At 43.3% G+C, this 20988-nt stretch overlaps 1 protein-coding gene across 1 annotated transcript; it reads left to right on the plus strand.

Annotated features, from left to right (window-relative positions):
- The first annotated feature begins 6112 nt into the window (after positions 1 to 6112).
- On the plus strand, positions 6113 to 18356 carry LOC140734304 (uncharacterized). The gene is made up of 2 exons (XM_073058126.1): positions 6113 to 6220; positions 16224 to 18356. The coding sequence occupies exon 2, from the start codon at positions 16591 to 16593 to the stop codon at positions 17962 to 17964; it is 1374 nt and encodes a 457-aa protein (XP_072914227.1). The 5' UTR covers positions 6113 to 6220; positions 16224 to 16590; the 3' UTR covers positions 17965 to 18356.
- Positions 18357 to 20988: the final 2632 nt, after the last annotated feature.

Raw genomic sequence — 20988 nt, forward strand, 5'->3', positions numbered from 1 at the left:
CCTGGAAATTCTTGCTGCAAACCCACTCGCCCCATCAGGGAAGAGATAAAAAATCCTTAAAGCGCGTACCACTCAGCTCAAGGACGGCTTCCTGTCTGTGGTTATAAGCCAAATTATTGATAAAAAGTACCCGACCTCACAATGTAACTCGACGTGATCCCTGCACCATATGTCTATCTGCACTGCACTTTCTCTGCAGCATAATGCTTTGTTACAGTTATTGTTTTGTCGTATATCAGCTCAATGTACTGTTGTAATATATTGATCTGTGTGGATCTTACATCAGGCAATATTTTCACTGTAGCTCAGTATGTGATAAGAATAAACAAATTCTCCATTTTAATTGTGTGGAAATATTAGACAGACTGAGCTTCTGCTTTGAAACCTCAGAAGGAAATTTAACTGAACTGTTGTCATTTCTGAGGAATGCAAATAAATCGAAAAGGCTTCAATCTCGCATTACGATCTACGGTAACTGGGATTAGGTGACCGGTGGTGGGTCTCTCATATCAATATCAGAATCAGGTTTAATAGCACTGGCATATCTCATGAAATCTATTGTCTCTGCGGCAGCAGTAGAACCTAATTCATAACAATAGATTTTAACAACCATGAATTACAATAGTATAAATATTAAATAGTTAAATCATACAAGTAGTGCAAAAATAAAAACTGTAATAAACTCTTTTAATTGTGTGGAAATTCTCGAGCAAAGCTTAACTAAAATCCACACATTTATGAGAAGCTCAGAAAAATTGGAAAGGTTAAATTCTCATATAAACGGGTTATATACCTAGAAATATTAGCTGTGCTTTGGCAGGGCGAAACAGTGGAATAGATCATAAGACCATAATATATTGGAGCAAAATTAGGCCATTCGGCCCATCGAGTCGGTTCCGCCATTCATCCAGTCATCCCCACTCCCCTGCCTTCAACACATACCCTTTGATGTGCCAGCTAATCAAGAATCTACCTATATCTGCCTTCAGTACACCCAATGACTTGGCCTCCACAGCCGCTCATGGCAACTGTTTCCACAGACAGAGATGATCTTTTTTCTTTTTTTTTTACTTAGGTGGAGTTTGTATCTGTATCTATGCTTTTCTTGGGGCTTGCTTCAATTGATATCGACTTGTTTCTGGGCTTTGAGTTTGGGTGGGACTTCTTTACTTTTTTTTCCCCATTACGGAATCCCGGAGCATACGTCAATTATTTTTCTTGTTGTTCATCTCTGCCATTTTCGACTACATTATCCTGACATGCGTCTAACTATTGTTTTTAGATGCAAAGTTCAATGATGATAACTAAACAGCTAAATGTTTTAACTTGGAATGTTTACCATTGGAATCATCCTATTAAGCGTAAGAAAACATTTAAAGTTATTAACCGATTCCAGCCTGATATAATCTTTGCTCAAGAGATGTATATAAGGTTATGTGATAAAAATCATTTTTTAAAATTTTGGTAGGATCCTCAGTTTCACGCAAATTCCCAGAGTAAAACTAGAAGTGTTTCTATTTTTATTGATTCTAATATTCCTTTTAATCAGGAGGATATTGTAGCTGATATTAATGGTAGATTTTTGTTTGTTATAGGAAAATGTTTTTGGTTAATATTTATGGACCAAATGTTGATGCTCTTTCATTTTTTTTAAAACTGTTTTTGCTCTATTACCCGATTTAAATGAATATATGTTATTAATGGGTGGTGATATTAATACTTGTCTAAATCCTTTAATGGATAAGTCATCATCCAATTATTAACTTCCTAATCGTTCTGCATCACTTATTAACTGCTTTTTAATTGATTATGGTTTAATTGAGGTCCGGAAGCATATACTCCCCAGTAATAGAGAATACTCCTTTTTTCACATTATTCTCCTGAACTCCAGGGAATATAGCCCAAGAGCTGCCAGAAGTTCCTCATATGGTAAACCTTTCATTGCTGGAATCATTCTCGTGAATCTTCTCTGAACCCTCTCAGTATATCATTTCTAAAATAAGGATCACAAAATTGCACACATTAGTCTGTGTGATCTTACGAGTGCCTTATAGAGCCCCACCATCACATCCCTGCTCTTATATTCTATATCTCTAGAAATTAATGCCAACACTGCATTCGCCTTCTTCACCACTGACTCAACATGGAAGTTAACATTTAGGGTATCCTGCACAAGGACTCCCAAGTCTATTTGCATCTCTGCAATTTGAATTCCCTCCACATCGAAATAATAGCCTGCCTGTTTATTTCTTCCACCAAAGCACATGACCATACACTTTCCAACATTGCATTTCATTTGCCACTGCTTTGCCCATTCCCCTAAACTATCTAAGTCTCTCCGCAGGCTCTTTGTTTCCAAAAAACTACCCGCTCCTCCACCTATCCTTGTATCATTGGCAAATTTAACCACAAATCCACTAATAACATAGTCCAAATCATTGACATATATTGTACATTTTTTAATTCAAACATTTCTTAATTTAACCCATAGAGATTCTACCCCTACCAATCCTATATCACCCTTTTCTAATGATTTAATATTATTTCTTGTACACAGTGCCACAGCACTTCCTGTGCCTGCTAACCTATCTTTCTGGTACACCTTATATCCTTGGACGTTCAGCTTCCAATGGCTGCCATTCTTTAGCCAAGTTTCAAGCTGAATTTCAAGATCATCCATTTTATTCCTTATGCTGCGTGCATTTAAATACAACACTCTCAGTCCAGCATTTGTTGCTTTTTGTTTTAATTGCACCACGACTCCATTGCCCTGTAACTCATGCCACTGGCTTTGATTAAGCTGTATCTCCTGCCCGTTCTTCCTCTAATCTCTGTTGCATGCCATCTTTGATTTATTTGTTTTCCCCTCCCTCAGCCCAATCTCCCCGGTTCCCATCTCCCTGCCAAATTAGTTGAAACCTTCACTAAAAGCTTTATTAAATGTGCCCGCTGGGATATTGGACCACTTTAGGTTCAAGTGTAACCCGACCCTTTTATACCTGTCTTAACGCTCCCGGAAGAGGCCCCAGTGATCCAGAAATCTGAAGCCCTGTCTCTGTACACAGGTCTCCCAGCCACACATTAATAAGCCTGATCATGCTATTCTTTCATCGCTAGCACGTGGCACAGGCAGCAATCCTGAGATTACTACCCCAGAGGTCCACAGGGGTCTGTGTTGGTAACGTTTCTTTTTACGTTCTATGTCAATGCATCGGATGACAGTATTTATGGGCCTGTGGCCAAATTTCCCAATGAAGTCGAATATTGAAAGGACTGGACAGAGAGGTCGTGGATGGCTATAGTATCTGGTTATCACAATGCCATAAATACGACTTAAACATACGAACGATAGGCTTGCTCAGCGGTTGAGATTCTAAATTGGAGAATGGTGCTTTATTCACAAAATCCTCATAGCCCACAGAGACTGTGTAATGAAGCACGTCAGTGCAGCCCCATAGTGCACTATGTACTGATTGCAAAGCTACGAAATTGCATGTGAATAACCTCCCCTCCCCCAACTCCACTCTTTCTGCGTCACCAGCAGACTGGGACATCTCGCATTTCGCTGCCTCCGCCAGGACATTAAACGGTGAACAACTGTGGTCAGGGACTGATCACTGGGGTACTCCAAAAGTTACCTCCTTCCAGTCTGAAAACGACCCACTCATCCAGCCACACACTACCGGCAGTTCATCGATCTCCAACGAAAAAATCTAATCACCTACTCCCGATGTTCAATACCATTGCTGACTCTGAGCTTACCTCCGACAGATCCCGGGAGGGACATGATAATCAGAAAGTCTCCAGTCGCAGCCGTGTAAATAAAATGTGATCTTGGTAGGTGTGGCGCATGGACTGATGAAGGGGAGGAATGATGCATTCTGATACAGAGAGGGAAGCAGAGAGTTTGATATTGTGCCTGATGCCGGAACTGTAGCCAGTTAGAAGATGAAGTCTTGTTCCTCCAAATTGTTTTGAGCTCTGACAGTGTTTTTAAAAGAAGGCACCATGGAGACAAAAATTATCTGAGTTGAAATGTTGTCCTTCACCCACTGACGTACTTTGCAAACCTTTAACAGTGCAGAATTGTCAAAAGGTTTATGTATGAGAATCACAAACACATCACGTTAGTTCCGTTGTATTTGTCAGTTTACCAATGCTTGAAAGCCGCCTTTCGTTGAATGTGTAGGTGGAGATGCTGGAGAAGACAGCGACCCACTCTCTACAAGGAGAGCACGATCACATGTCGATGTCCGTGATCTGATTCGATACATTGCCATGGAGTTGATAGCAGTGAGATTTCATTTTGTGAGGTATTCAGTCGCACTGGGAAGCAGTCGTTCACCTGGTCCGTGTGTGTGAAGAGACTCATTCAGTTAACCCAGCTTGTGATGCTCTGGCGAGTTCACAACAAGTAGAGGACACATTAGTGTCCAGAGTGAGCAAAGACTTTTACTCAATCATCCCAGCTGTTGCAACACCAGCAATTTCACATCAGGGAGGAAGTTGAAATCAGCTTCGTGTTAAATGGTTAATCATCACAGTGACTGAGGCAGCTGCACGTTCATGAGGGACTGTTACTGTCAGAATCTGCAGTTCTTGCGACTGCTCATCGCACCCAGGACTGAACCCTGGTCACTGAGCATTGAAGGAGTCCATTCTGATGATGTTCGTCTGAAATTAGACTGGTGTTTAATATAGTGGATCTGTGAAAGATAAATCAGTTCTGTGTCAGGTCCCGTGTCTCAGGTACTTCCTGTCTCTGCCATACTCATGATGACCACTAGAGGCCACTCGGCCCATCTGGTCCTTGCCCATGTTTCTGTTCCATATCAGTATATCAAAATCTCTCCCTGCCGTTCCCCTCTCACTCTCCCTGTGATTACAGGTTGCAACTAATCACCACTCTGTCAGAGAAGAAATTTCTCTTTAATTTCATAGAAGCATATAAATCTAGAACACATTACATGCCCTTCGGCCCACAATGTTGTGCCAACCATGTAACCTACTCTAGAAACTGCCTAGGATTACCCTACTGCATAGCTGTCTATTGTTCTGTGCTCCATGTACCAATCTAAGAATCTCTTAGAATACCCTATTGTATTCGCCTGCACCACCATCACCAGTAGTGCATTCCGCACACACACCATTCTTTGTGTAAAAAGCTTGCTCTGACATTTCCCTCGCAACTACTTCCAAGCAACTTAAAACCATGCCCCCTCATGTTAGCCATTTCCATCCTGGGGAAAAGCCTGTGGCTTTCCATATGATCAATGTCCTTCATCATTTTATCTACCTGCATGAACTCCCTGCATGAGTTTCTCTTGGCTGAATAAGACGATGAGCTCACTGTAGGTTTGACGTTCTACAGGGCTCGGGATTAAGGTGCCGAAACCCCTTCTTCCCTGCACTTTTCAATGTTTTGTGCCACTTTCACTAATTTCAAAGGACTGTGCCTCAGACTGTGCTATTGCAATGCACTTCTAAAGTTTGGCAGCAGATTAGTGAGTGAATCTTCGATGGATCAGAGTCAGAAACCAACGGGTTGCCAGCCTGAGTCAGGGCTTTGGTGCTGAGAGAGATGGGGTCTGGAGTTTACGACGGGGAGAAGGAAGAGGAACCAGACCAGCAGGATGTGGCTACAAATGAAACATCAGAAAAATTTTGAAACTGCTTGATCGAAAACAAAAAGGTGGTAAATTTCTGCAAATTACTGGTGGAAATCAACAGATGAGGCAGCAAATATGGAGTGGCATAAATAGCAAAGTTTAGGCCGAGCCCGTTCAGCATGTCTGGACTGTTACTCTTCTGCTTAATTGCTGACTGAACTGCAGAGTTCCTCCAACATTTTGTGTGAGTGCGTCTCTGTATTTCCAGCAACTGCAGAATCTCTTGTGTTTCATATCTGCATTTGTAAGAAGGTTCTACTTCGGCATTAAACACGCGGAAACCTTGATGATATTAATTGTATTGTTTATGGGAGCTGTTTTCTGCGTTAAAAGAGCTGCTGAGTTTTCTACACAAAAAAAAATCTGAGCTCTGGACGTTGAACTGGTACTTGCAGAAACACTTAATGGCTCCGTGATTTCCCAGAAAGCTCTGCGTAACAATTTTCGTCCTCGCTGAAGCTCCGAACGAATGCGCAGGCGTCAGGGTTGCGGAAGTTCTCGAATATTCCGCATGCGCGCAATACACAAAGGCCTCAGAAGCATCGTAAAAGGTAAGAGAACAGCTCCGGCTCGGAGATTTCAACACCGAGTAAAGGACAATTGCTTTGGACTGCAGACACCATTGCACGCAATCGTGGGACAGTCCTGCCCTCTACCCTCTCTCTCAGCCCCACGATCTGCACACGGGCTCCGGGGATCTTCCGGCTGATGAGGGAATGGGAACCAACAGAGCTGAGCTCCAGCTATCTAAACGCAAGGATTAGGAACTCGGAGAACGGGAACAAAATCTTTTACTTAACAAAATCTGTAAAGAAAATCAGTTTTGTTCTACTTCCAGCCACAAACAAGAGAAAATCTGCAGATGTTGAAAATGCCAAGCAACACACACAAATTACACTCACAAAATGCTGGTGGAATGCAGCAGGCCAGGCAGCATCTTTGGGAAGAAGTACAGTCGACGTTTCGGGCTGAGACCCTTCGTCAGGACTAACTAAAAGAAAAGATAGTAAGAAATTTGAAAGTGGGAGGGGGAGGGGAAATCTGCAATGATAAGAGAAGACAGGAGGGGAGGGATGAAGCTAAGAGCTGGAAAAGTAATTGGCAAAAGGGATACGGAGCTGGAGAAGGGAAAGCATCATGGGACGGGAGGCCTGGGGAGAAAGAAACGGGGAGGGAAGCACCGGAGGGAGATGGAAAACAGACAGAGTGATGGGCAGAGAGAGAGAAAAAGGGAGGGGCGGGAAATAAATAGATCAGGGATGGGGTAAGAAGGAGAGGAGGGGCATTGACGGAAGTTAGAGAAATCAATGTTCATGCCATCAAACTGGAGGCTACCCAGACGGAGTATAAGGTGTTGTTCCTCCAACCTGAGTGTGTCTTCATCTTGGCAGTAGAGGATGCCTTGGATAGACATATCAGAATGGGAATGGGACGTGGAATTAAAGTGTGTGGCCACTGGGAGATTCTGCTTTCTCTGGCAGACAGAGCGTAGGTGTTCAGTGAAACAGTCTCCCAGTCAGCCATACTTAGGTTGCAGGAACAACAACTTATATTCCGTCTGGGTAGCCTCCAACTTGGTGGCATGAACAGTGATTTCCCTAACTTCCGTTAATGCCCCTCCTCCCCTTCTTACACCATCCCTTATTTATTTATCACCTTTCCAGCTCTTAGCTTCATCCCTCCCCTCCTGTCTTCTATCCTTTCAGATATCACCCTCCCCTTCCCACTTTCAAATGTCTTACCATCTTTTCTTTCAGTTAGTCCTGACGAGGGGTCTCGGCCTGAAACGTCGACAGTGCTTCTCCGTATAGATGCCGCCTGGCCTGCTACGTTCCACCAGCATTTTGTGTGTGTTTCTTGAATTTCCAGCATCTGCAGATTTCCTCGTGTTTGAGTTTTTAAACACACACAAATTGATGGAGGAACTCAGCATTAGTACTCTTTTCCATAGATGCTGCCTGGCCTGCTAAGTTCCTCCAGCATTTTGTGTGTGTTGCTTGTTCTATCCCCTCTTGTTCTGGACCTTTCTACCCGTGAGAACATGTTTTGACCCATTCTCTCTGCGTACATAATGATATCAGACACCTTTGCCCTGGGTAACAAGTAGCTTTCACATCACAAATATGCCAGACTCCAATGGGACAAACTGCTGCCCTTCCCTTCATATTCATTGGCATTGCCACCACTGGGTTCACCACCGTCAGTCACCTGGGGGAGGGTCAGGCAAAATATTTATGTCCAATACAGAAACTGGTATTACCTGTGTGTATTGTGGCGATGCAAAAGTTGCTGGAGAATTTGGAAGTGGGAAGAAGTGGAGTGATTTTTAGAAATCGGACTTTTTTAAAGTGTCATTTAGCAAGCAAATCAGATATGGATGGTGTGCAAAAGCTGGAGTGAGCAAATCCTTCTTAACCCTCTGCAGGCCTGCGACATAGGCTGTGCGAGAGTGCAGATGAACTCGATCAAAGTTCTTACTGATAGTGATTTGCTAGCTGTTAAAATAAATACCTCTCTATTTAAAATTCAGTGTGCACATGTTGTTGTCACTGGGTAAAACTTGCACAGCACAAGATTTTGCAGCACACTGGTCATTACAAATTAGACATGGCATTGGGAGGAAGGTGGGGAGACTTTCAGTGTCCTTGATGTCCTCATGTACAAGATGTGCATCCAGCTACAGCTTGTAACCTTGCACGCTAGGGAGTTGCTGGAAATGGATGAATTGCAGATCATCTGGGAGTCGAAGTGGGTGACTGATATGACATGAAGAGAGATGAGTTGCACTGAGAGTTAGGAAGGGGAACGAGGTTAAATAGCCATCACAGAGTACTCTTGTGGCCATCCCACACAACAATAGGTTGTTAGAAACTGTTGGGGGGGGATTACCGAGCAGAGGAAAGTCAAATGGGTGATAGGGGATTGGTTAGTTAGGTATTAAAACTAGCAGAGGTCTAATATCCTAGTGGTAAAGCTTGCTAGTGCTAGAGTGTGGTGGGAAGGGGGGGGGGGTGGGAGTGGGTGGTTAAACTAAAGTTGCAGGGGGGATTGGATCAGAATGCCAGAACAGATAGTGGAGAGGGTGAATTGAAATTACTTATATCCTTCATGTACATGAGGAATAGAAATCTTTACATCTCCATCTAAATGTGCAATGTGCAATTTATAGTAACTTATAATAAATAGTTTGTAAATAGGACAGTCATAACAGAAATACAATTTTATCAGCATGAATTAATCAGTCTGTTGACCTGGTGGAAGGTGATGTCCAGAAGCCTGTTGAGCCTGGCTTTTATGCTGTGGTACCATTTCCCAGATGGTAGCAGCTGGAACAGTTTGTGGTTGGGGTGTTTTGGGTCCCCAATGATCCTTTGGTACATTTTACGCACCTGTCTCTGTAAATGTCCTGAATAGTGGGAAGTTCACATCTACAGAGGCGCTGGGCTGTCCACACCAATCTCTGCAAAGTCCTGCGATTGAGGGAAGTGAAGCTTCTATACCAGGTAGTGGTGCAGCCAGTCAGGATGCTCTCTATTGTGCCCCTGTAGAAAGTTCTTAGGATTTGGGGACCCATGCCAAACTTCCTCAACTGTGTGAGGTGAAAGAGGCACGCAGCCACATACCACACAGCCTGTATGTACATACCACATGAGATCCTCGGTGATGTTTATGTGGAGGAACTTAAAGCTGTTCACTCTCTCAACCCCAGATCCATTGATGACAATAGAGGTTAGCCTGTCTACATTCCTTCTGTAATCCATAACCAGTTCCCTTGTTTTTGTGACATTGAGGGAGATGTTGCTTTCTTGACGCCCAGACAGATGTTGTTCAGAAAAAGTCAGCAATCGAAAGGTTGAGCAAGCTGTGATGAATGTGCTGAGCTGTGTATATCACAATGCAAGAGGCATCATAGGAAAACCAGATGAGCTCAGGGCATGGAATCATGAAACTGTCGTCATCACTAGGACTTGGCTGCACCCAACAGTCTGAGGGATTTAGAGGAACAAATTTGTAGAGATTGCAAACTATGCCAAGAAACAAATGTTGATACAGTAAGTGATTTTAACTTTCCCAATATTGACTGGGTCTCCCATACTGTAAAAGGACTAGCTGGGGTAGAGTTTGTCATATGAGCCCTTAACCAGCGTGTTGAATTCCCAACATAGAAATGTGCAATAAGCTATTAGGAAATGATCCAGGGCTGGTGACAGAAATTACTGTATGGGAACACTTTGTATCTAGTGATCATAATGCCATGAGATTCCAAGTAAATATGGAAAAAGAGACGTCTGAAACAAAGTTTGAGATTCTAGATAGGAGACGTCAATTTTGAGGGTATCAGAAAGATCTGAGAAGTGCAAACTGGGACAGGCTGTTTTCTAGCAAAGGAGTACTTGGTAAATGGGTGTCCTTCAGCAGTGAAATTTTGAGGGTATAGAGTTTGTATGTGCCCGCCAAATTAAAAGTTGAAAGGTAACTGGTACAGGGAACCTTGGTTTTCAAGAGATATTGAGGCCAGGGATATTTTGTTCCTCTACATGCCTCAGACTGTTGGGTGCAACCAAGACTCATTAATGACTACAAATCATAATTCAATGCCCTGAGCGTATCTGATTTTTTTTTTAGTTGTCTTCTGTTGGTTTCTAAAAGCTTCCCAATAGCTTTTGCTTTTTTGTTTGCCTTCCCTTTGGCTTTTATGTTCACTTTGGCTTCTCATTTCAGCCACAGTTGTGTCCTCCTGTCTTTCCAATGCTTCCACTTCTTTGTGATGTATCGATCACTCAGCTCCCGAATTGCTTCCAGAAACTCCAGCCATTGTTGCTACATCATCATTCCTACCAGTCTCCCCTTCCAGTCAAGTTTGGCCAGCTTCTCTGACATAGGGGTATGGAGAGGTTCAGTACTGAAATAGGCCATTCGTCCCATCCAGACAATGCCAAAAATATTTAATCTCTCTAATGCAACTAGTTTGTACATAGGACAGTCAAGATAACATAGAAATGCAATTGTATCAGCATAAATTAATCAGTCTGATAGCCTGCTGGAAGATGATGTCCCGGAGACTGTTGGTCCTTTTGCTGTGGTACCGTTTCCTGGATGGTAGCAGCAGGAACAGTTTGTGGTTGTGGTGAATTGGGTCTCCAATATCCTTTGGGCCCTTTTTACACACCTGTCTCTGTAAATGTCCCGAACAGTGGAAAGTTCACATCTACAGATGCGCTGGGCTGTCCGTACCACTCTCTGCAGAGTCCTGCGATTGAGGGAAGTACAGTTTCCATACCAGGCAGTGATGCAGCCAGTCAGGATGCTCTCAATGGTGCCCCTGTAGAAAGCTCTTAGGATTTGGGACCCATACCAAACTTCTTCAACTGTCTGAGGCGAAAGAGGCGCACAGCCACATACCACACAGCCGGTATGTACAGACTACATGAGATCCTCGGTGATGTTTATGCCGAGGAACTTAAAGCTGTTCACTCTCTCAACCCCAGATCCATTGATGTCAATAGGGGTTAGCCTGTCTCCATTCCTTCTGTAGTCCACAACCAGTTCCCTTGTCTTTCTGACATTGAGGGAGAGGTTGCTTTCTTGACGCCCAGACAGATCTTGTTCAGACAAAGTCAGCAATCAAAATGTTGAGCATGGTGCGATGAATGTGCTGAGCTGTGTATATCACAATGCAGGAAGCATCATAGGAAAGCCAGATGAGCTGAGGGCATGGAATCAAGATGTTGTAGCCAATACTGGGACTTGCTTGCACCCACCAGACCGAGTGATTTAGAGGAAAAAATTTGTAGAGAGATTGCAATCCATGCCAAGAAACAAATGTTGATATAGTAAGTGATTTTAACTTTCCAAATATTGACTGGGTCTCCGGTGCTGTAAAAAGACTAGCTGGGGTGGAGTTTGTCAAATGTGTCCTTAATCAGCATGTAGAATTTCCAACATAGGAGTGTGCAATAGGCTATTAGAAATGATCCAGGGCTAGTGACAGAAATTACTGTATGGGAACACTTTGAATCTAGTGATCATAATGCAATGAGATTCCAAGGAAATATGAAAAAAAAGGTCTGGAACACAGGTTGAGATTCTAAATTGGAGAAAGGTCAATTTTGATGGTATCAGAAAGGATCTGAGAAGTGTGGTTTGGGACAGGCTGTTTTCTGGCAAAGATGTACTTGGTAAGTGGGAGGCCTTCAGAAGTGAAATTGTGAGGGTGTAGAGTTTGTATGTGCCTGCCAAAATAAAAGTTGAAAGGTAACTGGTGTAGGGAACCTCGGTTTTCAAGAGATATTGAAGCCCCGGATATTTTGTTCCTCAAAATCCCCCAGTCTGTTGGGTGCAACCAAGACTCACAAATCATAATTCAATGCCCGGAGCATATCTGATTTTTATTTTTTAGTTCTCTTCTGTTTGTTTCTAAAAGCTTTCCAATAGTTTTTGTTCTATTATTTACGCTCTCTTTGCCTTTTATGTTGAATTTGGCTTCTCATTTCAGCCACGGTTGTGTCCTCCTGCCTTTCCACTGTTTCTACTTCTTTGGGATGTATCGATCACTCAGCTCCCGAATTGCTCCCAGAATCTCCAGCCATTGCTGCTCCATCGTCATTCCTACCAGTCTCCCCTTCCAATCAAGTTTGGCCAGCTTCTCTGACATAGGGGCATGGAGAAGTTCCGTGAAACAGGCCATTCGACCCATCTAGACAATCCGACAATATTTAAACTCTCTAATGCCACATCCTGCACTGGGGCCACTGCCCTCCATACTCCTACCATCCAGGTACCTATCCAAGCTTCGCTTAAATGGTGAACTTGAGCTGGTATAAACCACTTGTGCTGGCAACTCAACCCACACTCTCATGACCATTTCATTAAAGAGCTTTTCCACATGTTCCCATTAAATTTTTACCCTCCCCACTTACCCATGACGTCTGGTTGTCATCCCACCCAACCTGAGTGGAAAAAGCTGTTTGCATTTACCCTATCTGTACCCTCATAATTGTGTATACTTCTAACAAATCCTCAAAGCAATGTATAATTTCCTTGTTTATGTTTAGAGTCTTTTTTTAGGTTGTATAAGATGATGACAGGCATTGATCATGTCTATAGCCAGAGGCTTTTTCCAGGGCTGAAATGGTTAACACGAGGGGGCACAGTTTTAAGGTGCTTGAAAATATGTACCAAGGGGATGTCAGGGATAAGTTTTTTCGCACAGAGATTGGTGGATGCGTGGAATGCTCTGCCAGCAATGGTGGTAGAGGCAGATAAAATAGGTTCTTTTAACAGCCTCTTAGATGGGTACATGGAGCTTAGAAAAATAGAGGGCTATGTGTTAGGGAAATTCTTGGCAGTTTCTAGAGTAGGTTACATGGTGGGCAAAACTTTGTGTCCTGAAGGGTCTGTAATATCTTGTAGATTTCTGTGTTCTATGTTAAACAGCGAAACAACATTGGCTGTTCTCCAATCCTCTGATACCTTCTCCTGTCACCAAGGATGATTTAATTGTCTCTGCTAGGGCCCCAACAATTTCTGTACTTGCCTACTGTAGGGTCCGAGGGAAGCACCTTGTCATGCCCTGGAGATTTGTCCACCCTAATCTGCCTCAGGATAGCAAATATCTCCTCTTCTTTAATCTGTACAGGGTCCACAGTTTTAATGCCACTTTTCCACAGTCCCATAGAACTATCATCATCATCAAATAATGATGACAAAAAATATTTCAGCTCTCCCCCATCTGCTTTGGTTCCACATGTGGATTGCCATTCTGGTCTTCCAGAGGACCAACTTTATGCCTTGCAATTCTTTTGCTCTTAATCTATCTCTAGAATCCATGAGGATTATCCTTCATCTTTTCTGTGAGGGCAATCTCATGCCTTCTTTTAGCCATCCTGATGTATTTCTTATTTGTTCTCATGCATGTGTTATCTTCCATAGGAACCTCCCTACCTATCCCTGTTATGCGACAGGGTGCTTCACCAGGGTCTCAATATCTCTTTAAAACCAGTTTCTATCTTTTCTGACAAGCACATACCCATTTTCTACTATGAAAATTTTGCTTTGAAGGCCTCCCATTTACCAAGCACACCTTTGCCATAAAGCAACCTGTCCCAGTTCACATTTGCCAGATCCTAGTATCATAATTCCAGGTGTTGTTCCATGCCCTGAATACATCCGCCTTTCCTACGATGCTCCTTGTATTGAAGTATACAGGGCTCAGCATAGTCACTGTACCATGCTCAACTCTTTCATTCCTGACTTTGTCTGAAGTCTAAACAACATCTGTCTCCACAACCCCTCCACTATCTGTTCTGTTATTCAAGCTCCCATTCCCTCTGCAAATTTAGTTTAAACACCCCCTACCCCCACCTCCCACCATGCAGCTCTATCACCCCTTCTACTTCCATCTCCCAGATCAAAATAAAGTAGATGCATACCAGGTACAGACCAATAGGAACAAATGGGGTACTTATGAAGTACAGAAAATTCAAGTGAACATTTATAAAATAAATAAAAGAAGGCATGAGGTTGCCCCAGCAGACAAGGTGAAGGTGAATCCTCAGGGACTCTGCAGATATGTTAAGAGCAAAATGATTGCACGGGGAAAATTAATCCTCTGGAAGATCAGAATGGTAATCCATATGAGGAGACAAGAGAGATGGGGGAGATTTTAAATAATATTCTTGCATCTCTATTTACAAAGGAGACAGTCACAGGGCCTATAGAAGTGAGGCAAAGCAGCATCAACTTCATGGACCCTGTACAGATTACAGAGGTGGAGGAGTTTGCTGTCTGAAGGCAAAATACCATGGATAAATCCCCAGGGCCTGACAAGTTGATTCTTGGGACTCTGCGGAAAACAAGTGCAGAAATTGTCAGGGCCCAGGCACAAATATTGAAATCATCCTTATTGACAGGTGAGGGACTGGAGGATTGGAAAACAACCAATGTTGTTCCACTTTTCGAGAAAGTCTCTAAAAATAAACTAAGAAATTGTATGTTGGTGAGCTTGACATCAGTAGTGGGAAAGTTATTGGAACACGTGCAAGAAACAGGTACATAAGTATTTGAATAGATGTGGACTGATCAAGGATAGACAGCATGGCTTTGTGCATGGTGGGTCATGTCTAACCAATCTTATAGAGTCTCTCGAGGATATTATCAGGAAAGTGGATGAGGGTAAGACAGTGGGTGTTGACTACATGGACTTCAGCAAGGCACTTGACAAAGTCTCGTATGGGAGGTTGGTCAAGAAGGGTCCGTCACTCAACATTCAAGATGAGATAGTAAATTGGATGAGACATTGGCTTTGGGAGAAGCCAGAGTGTGGTATCAGATGGTTGCCTCTCTGACCGGAGGCCTGTGTCTAGTGGTTGCCATAGGGATCAGTGATGGATCTGTTGTTGTTTGTCATCTATATCAGTAATCTGGATGATAGCACAGTTATCTGGATCAGCAAATTTGTGGATGAAACCAAGACTGGGGATTCAGTATACTGCGAGAAGACTATCATGGCTTGCAGTGTGATCTGGATCAGCTGGGAAAATGGGTTGAGAAATGGAAAATGGAATTTAATGGAGACAAGTGTGAGGTGTTGCACTTTGGTAGTACCTACTAGGGTGGGTCTTACACAGTGACTGGTCGGGCACTGAGGAGTGTTGTAGAAGAATGGGATTTGGGAATACAGGTCTGTATTTCACAGAAAGTGGTGTCACAGTTCGATAGGGACAGAAAGAAAAAAATTGGCACATTGACCTTCATAAACCAAAGTACTGAATACAGGAGATGGATGTTATTTTGACTTTGCACAAGACATTGGTAAAGCCTAATTTGGAGTTTTGTGTGCAGTTTTGATCACCAACCTACAGGAAAAATGTAAAAGAGTTTGAAAGAGTTCAGAGACAGTTTGCAAGGATGTTGTCAGGTCTGCTGGACTTGGGTTATAAATTGAGATTGAACAGGTCAGGGCTTTATTACTTTGAATGTAGATGATTAAGGGGAGATTTGATGGAGGTGTATCACCATTATGCGGGTTATAGATAGGGTAAATGGAAGCTGGCTTTTGCCACTGAGATAGGGTGGGACGACTAACTTTCACTCTAATTCCTTTTAACAGCTGTGCAGACCAACCATTCATCTGAGTAGGAGATATTTATGTGGCATTAAAACTGTGGCACTTTAACAGTACAAAAAAGAAAATCCCAGCTGCATGTTAACAAATGCTATTTGCATGAGAATGTTTCAGTTACTGTGGAGCCAGGAACCCATACAGCTCAGTGGGAACAGGGAATAATACCAATGCAGAGAGTGAAACTGAGCCAAGTCACAGATTGGAGAAGGCAGAAATGCCAAATTCTTATAGAGGCAGTAAGAGCATCAGAGAGTTTGATGGTCATTCCAGATACCAGCACTATGCCCAGTTAGAAGATGATTTCTATCTCCAACTAGTGTTGAACCTCACTGTAACAGTGTGATACCAGATCACACCCTGGCAACTCAAATGATCTCATCTGAAATGTTGTCCTTCAGCAATTAATGGATTTTTAAATCTCTTTACAGGTTAAAAATGACAAGGAATTTGTCTATGGGAATTCAAGCACAACACACCAGTTTTGCTAGCGCAGTCTAGATATTGAAAAAGTGGAACAAGGGATTCACTCAGTCATCTGACCAACTGGCACGCTCGCCATTTTACACAGAGGAAAGGCCGTTCACCTACTCAGACAGAGGGAGTGGATTCACTCAGTCATTTCAACTGAAGGCACCTCAGCAAGTTCACACTGGGACAAGGCCATTCATCTGTTCTGTGCGGGAGAAGGGATTCAGTCGGTCTTCCCATCTGTGGACACATCAGTCAGTTCACACTGGGCAGAGGCTGGTCATCTTCTGAAATTGTGGTGAAGGGTTCACTCGGTCATCTGACCCAATGGCTCACCAGCGAGTTCACACCGGGGAGCGGCCATTCACCTGCTCGGACTGTGGGAAGGGATTCACTTCCTCATCCAACCTACAGAGTCACCAGCGAGTTCACACTGGGGAAAAGCCATTCACCTGCTCAGACTGTGGAAAGGGATTCACTCAGTCATCCAACCTACAGACTCACCAGCGAGTTCACACTGGAGAGAGGCCGTTCACCTGCTCAGACTGTGGGAAAGGATTCACTCAGTTATCCAACCTACAGAAACACCAGCGAGTTCACACTGGAGAGAGGCCGTTCACCTGCTCAGACTGTGGGAAGGGATTCACTCAGTTATACCGCCTACAGAGTCACCAGCGAGTTCACACTGGAGAGAGGCTGTTCACCTGCCCAGACTGTGGGAAGGGATTCACTTGCTCATCCAACCTACAGAATCACCAGCGAGTTCACACTGGAGAGAGGCCATTCACCTGCTCAGACTGTGGGAAAGGATTCACTCAGTTATCCCACCTACGGACTCACCAGCGAGTTCACACTGGAGAGAGGAGGTTCACCTGCTCAGATTGTGGGAAAGGATTCACTCAGTTATCCAACCTACAGAGTCACCAGCGGGTTCACACTGGAGAGAAGCCGTTCACCTGCTCAGACTGTGGAATGCGATTCAGTCAGTTATACAGCCTACAGAGTCACCAGCAAATTCACAATGGGGGGAGGCCATTCACTTGCTCAGAATGTGGGAAGGGATTCATTCGGTCATCTGATCTAAAGAGACACCAACGAGTTCACACTGGGGAGAGGCCATTCACTTGCTCAGAATGTGGGAAGGGATTCACTCGGTCAACTGATCTGCTGGCACACCAACGAGTACACACTGGGGAGAGGCCATTCACTTGCTCAGAATGTGGGAAGGGATTCACTTGGTCATCTGATCTGCTGGCACACCGACGACTTCACACTGGGGAGAGGCCATTCACTTGCTCAGAATGTGGGAAGGGATTCACTTGCTCATCCAACCTACAGAGTCACCAGCGAGTTCACACAGGGGAGAGGCCATTCACTTGCTCAGAATGTGGGAAGGGATTTACTCAGTCATCCAACCTACGGACTCACCAGCGAGTTCACACTGGAGAGAGGCCGTTCACCTGCTCAGACTGTGGGAAGGGATTCGCTCGGTCAACTGATCTTATGACACACCAACGAGTTCACACTGGGGAGAGGCCATTCACTTGCTCAGAATGTGGGAAGGGATTCACTTGCTCGTCCAGCCTACGGAGTCACCAACGAGTTCACAGTGGTGAGAGGCTGTTCACCTGCTGTGTGTGTGCTAAGGTATTCACACAATCATCTCATCTACTGAGACACCAGCAAGTTCACACTGGGTAGAGGCCATTTACCTGCTCAGATTTTGGGAAGAGTTTCTCGCAGCCATCTCCAACAAATGTGCATGATTGAGTTCACACTGGAGAGAGGCCATGCACCTGCTGTGAATGTGGGAAAGGATTCACTCAGTAACCTAACCTTGTGACACACTACTGGGTTCACACTGGGGAGAAAGTTTTAATAGGTTTCATGCTGGATATTTGTCCATCATTGTTGCTGAATGAAATTTTACGAGTGACTGTTGGTGCTGAATTCTGCAATTATTGCTGCTGCTCACCACACCCAGTTCTGCACCCTAGTCACTAAACATGGGAGGAGTTTCTTCTGCTGCCTATTCACCTTTAATGGAACTGGTGTTTAATATTCTGTATCCGAGACAAATAAATCAGTTCTATTTTAAACTCTGTCTCTGGTTCTTAGTGAATTTTTAATACACCTGGTGTACAGGAAAGAGTCAACTCAGGCCGGCTGGACCCTGCCGGTGGTTCTGTTCCATGACAGTCCTTTTAAATCTTCCCCTTATGTTCACCTCTTGCTCTCCCTGCAGTGATAGGCTGGAAACAGTCACCACTCTGTGGGTGAAGAGGTTTCCTTTGAATTTTCTGCAGATTGAAGAAGTTGAGCTGACGGCAGTTCTGACTGAGATGTTCTTCGACCCTCTAATCTCTGGGCTGAGGAAGAATGACATTGGTAGTTAACCTCCTTAATCATGACACATTTCCACATTATGGGTCATTTTCCCTGCTCCCGAAGTGTTTTTAGAAAGCACTACTGTGCTCTAAAGACTGAAAGCAGAACGGGAAGCCTTTAATTGGATGTTCAATGGAGCAGGGTCAGAAACCAGAGGCAGATCTCCACAGGGCAGAGTTTGGGGTTCTGGACGATGGTCCGGGTCAGAACGTATGATGAGGAGAAGGGAATCAGCAGTGGGACGTGGCAGCGAATGCCAGAGTAGCAATATTTGGAAGCTGATTGACAGGGAAAATAATTCAGCTGTCTGATGACACAAACAATGCCTGTTGTGTGGTGCCCCTTTGGTTGAGGAATGTGTGTGTTGGGAATGGTTTCATCTATTGAGATATAATAGATTATATCTCAATATAAATAGATTAAATATTCTATAGACATATAATAGAGATACTGGGATATAAGCAGGTTGTTCCTACTTTATCCTGTAATATTATATCCAGATAGTTATTATGGATTGTCCTATCTGAAATAATGTATTGATTAGCATATAATTTGTAAGAGTTTGACTCTAAAACTGGATCAGGCTTGAATTTATGGAGCCTTTATGAAGTGATGGAGGGCATTAATCAGTTTTTAAAGCAAGATTTTGGTGAATGGTGTTTGCCACTTGATTGTACCTGCGTAATTGATCAGATTGAGTTAAACCACTGCAGGATCCCAGAACGTGTTGAATTGTGTCTGGTTTCTCTTGACATTTTCTGTATTTATTGCCTGGTTTGTTTGTCTTTTATGTATTTTTGAATTTTTAATATGTTAACCACCTTGTTCTGTATTTCTGCAAGGAACCCCTGTTTTTGGGAAGATGTCTCCAACTCTCAGTCAGGTGCTCGATGCTTCCTTGTCAACATCTAGTCTGCTCAGATCATTGGGATGACCCCCATGGAGGGTCATACTCATCCCACTGGATAATGTTTCTTCCATAGTGATGATTCATTTTTCGGAGTTGGCCTCTCGTTTAAGTTTTCTGGCCTGTATTTCTTATCAGAATTGCATATACCTGCATGGTGTGCTGAATCCTGTTTATTTTGTATCAAATACTTTAGAAACCTTATCAGACTGTTGGGTGACTTTTTTTTAAAACGTCTGTTACTGCTCTTCTTCCTTCTGTCCTCAGTTGTGTTAATCTAAGCGAGTTTGAGTGTAAATAGTCCTTCCTAAATATGTCATTTCAGTTTTTTTCCGTAATGTTTCAGTTTGGAATGGGACCGAGATATTTTGCGTAAGGAATAGGTTAATATGGGTGTAGCAAAAGTGTTTATTGCCTTTGTTTAGGCAATGATCCTGTAGATAAGACATTGATCATGTGGACAGCCAGAAGATTTTCCCCCTGGTTGAAATGGCTAATACGTGGGGGTATAATTTTATGGTGCTTGGAAATGGGTACAAAGCGGATGTCAGAGGTAATTTTTCTTTTCCACAAAGAGCATGGCAGGTGCGTGGAATGCACTGCAGGATAAGGGGGTAGAGGTGTATACAGTACGGTCTTTTAAGAGACTCTTAGATAGGTACATGGACTTAGAAAAATAAAGGGAAATGTGGTAGGAAAATTCCAGGTGGCTTCTAGAGTAGTAACATGGCAGGCAGAGCATTGTGGGACCAAGAGCCTGTAACGTGCTGCAGATTTCTATTTCCTCCGTTCTATTTGTTATACTATGGATGTTTGCTTCGCAAATGTTCTTAAGCCTTGAAGTAAATGTTAAGAATTTTCCTGTTTGCACTATTTTTCTATTTGCTGAATTCCCACGAGATGGCTTCTGATAGCATCTCCTGGTTGAGCCCAGCTGGGGATCAGCTGTTCTCGAATGGCCGTTGTGTTATGAAAAGGAATTAATTAGAACACTTAAGGTGAAAGAACCCACAGAGGCAAGTGATCTTAAAATATTGGAATTCATCCTGAAATATGAGAAGGAGAAGCTAAAGTGAGATTTACAGTAGAATAAAGAGAATTGCAGAGAGAAGAATTGACCAAAATTGTTTAGAATAGAACACTGGCAGAGTTGACGACAGAATGGCTGGAATTTCTGCAAGCAATTTGGAAGGCACAGGATAAACCATATGTACCAAAGAGGAAGAAGTATTCTACAGACAAGATGATACAAATATAGCTAATGAGAAGGCAAAGCCAGCATAAAAGCCAAAGAGAGGATAAAGCAAAGGTGGGAAGTTAGGGGATTAGGAAGCTTTTAAAAAGCAACAAAAGAGAACTAAGGAAGTAATTCAGAAGGGAAATATGGAATGTGAAGTTAAACTAGCCGGTAATATTAGGCAGGATATCAA

The sequence above is a fragment of the Hemitrygon akajei genome, chromosome 1 (genome assembly GCF_048418815.1).
Source record: "Hemitrygon akajei chromosome 1, sHemAka1.3, whole genome shotgun sequence".
Classification (NCBI taxonomy): domain Eukaryota; kingdom Metazoa; phylum Chordata; class Chondrichthyes; order Myliobatiformes; family Dasyatidae; genus Hemitrygon; species Hemitrygon akajei.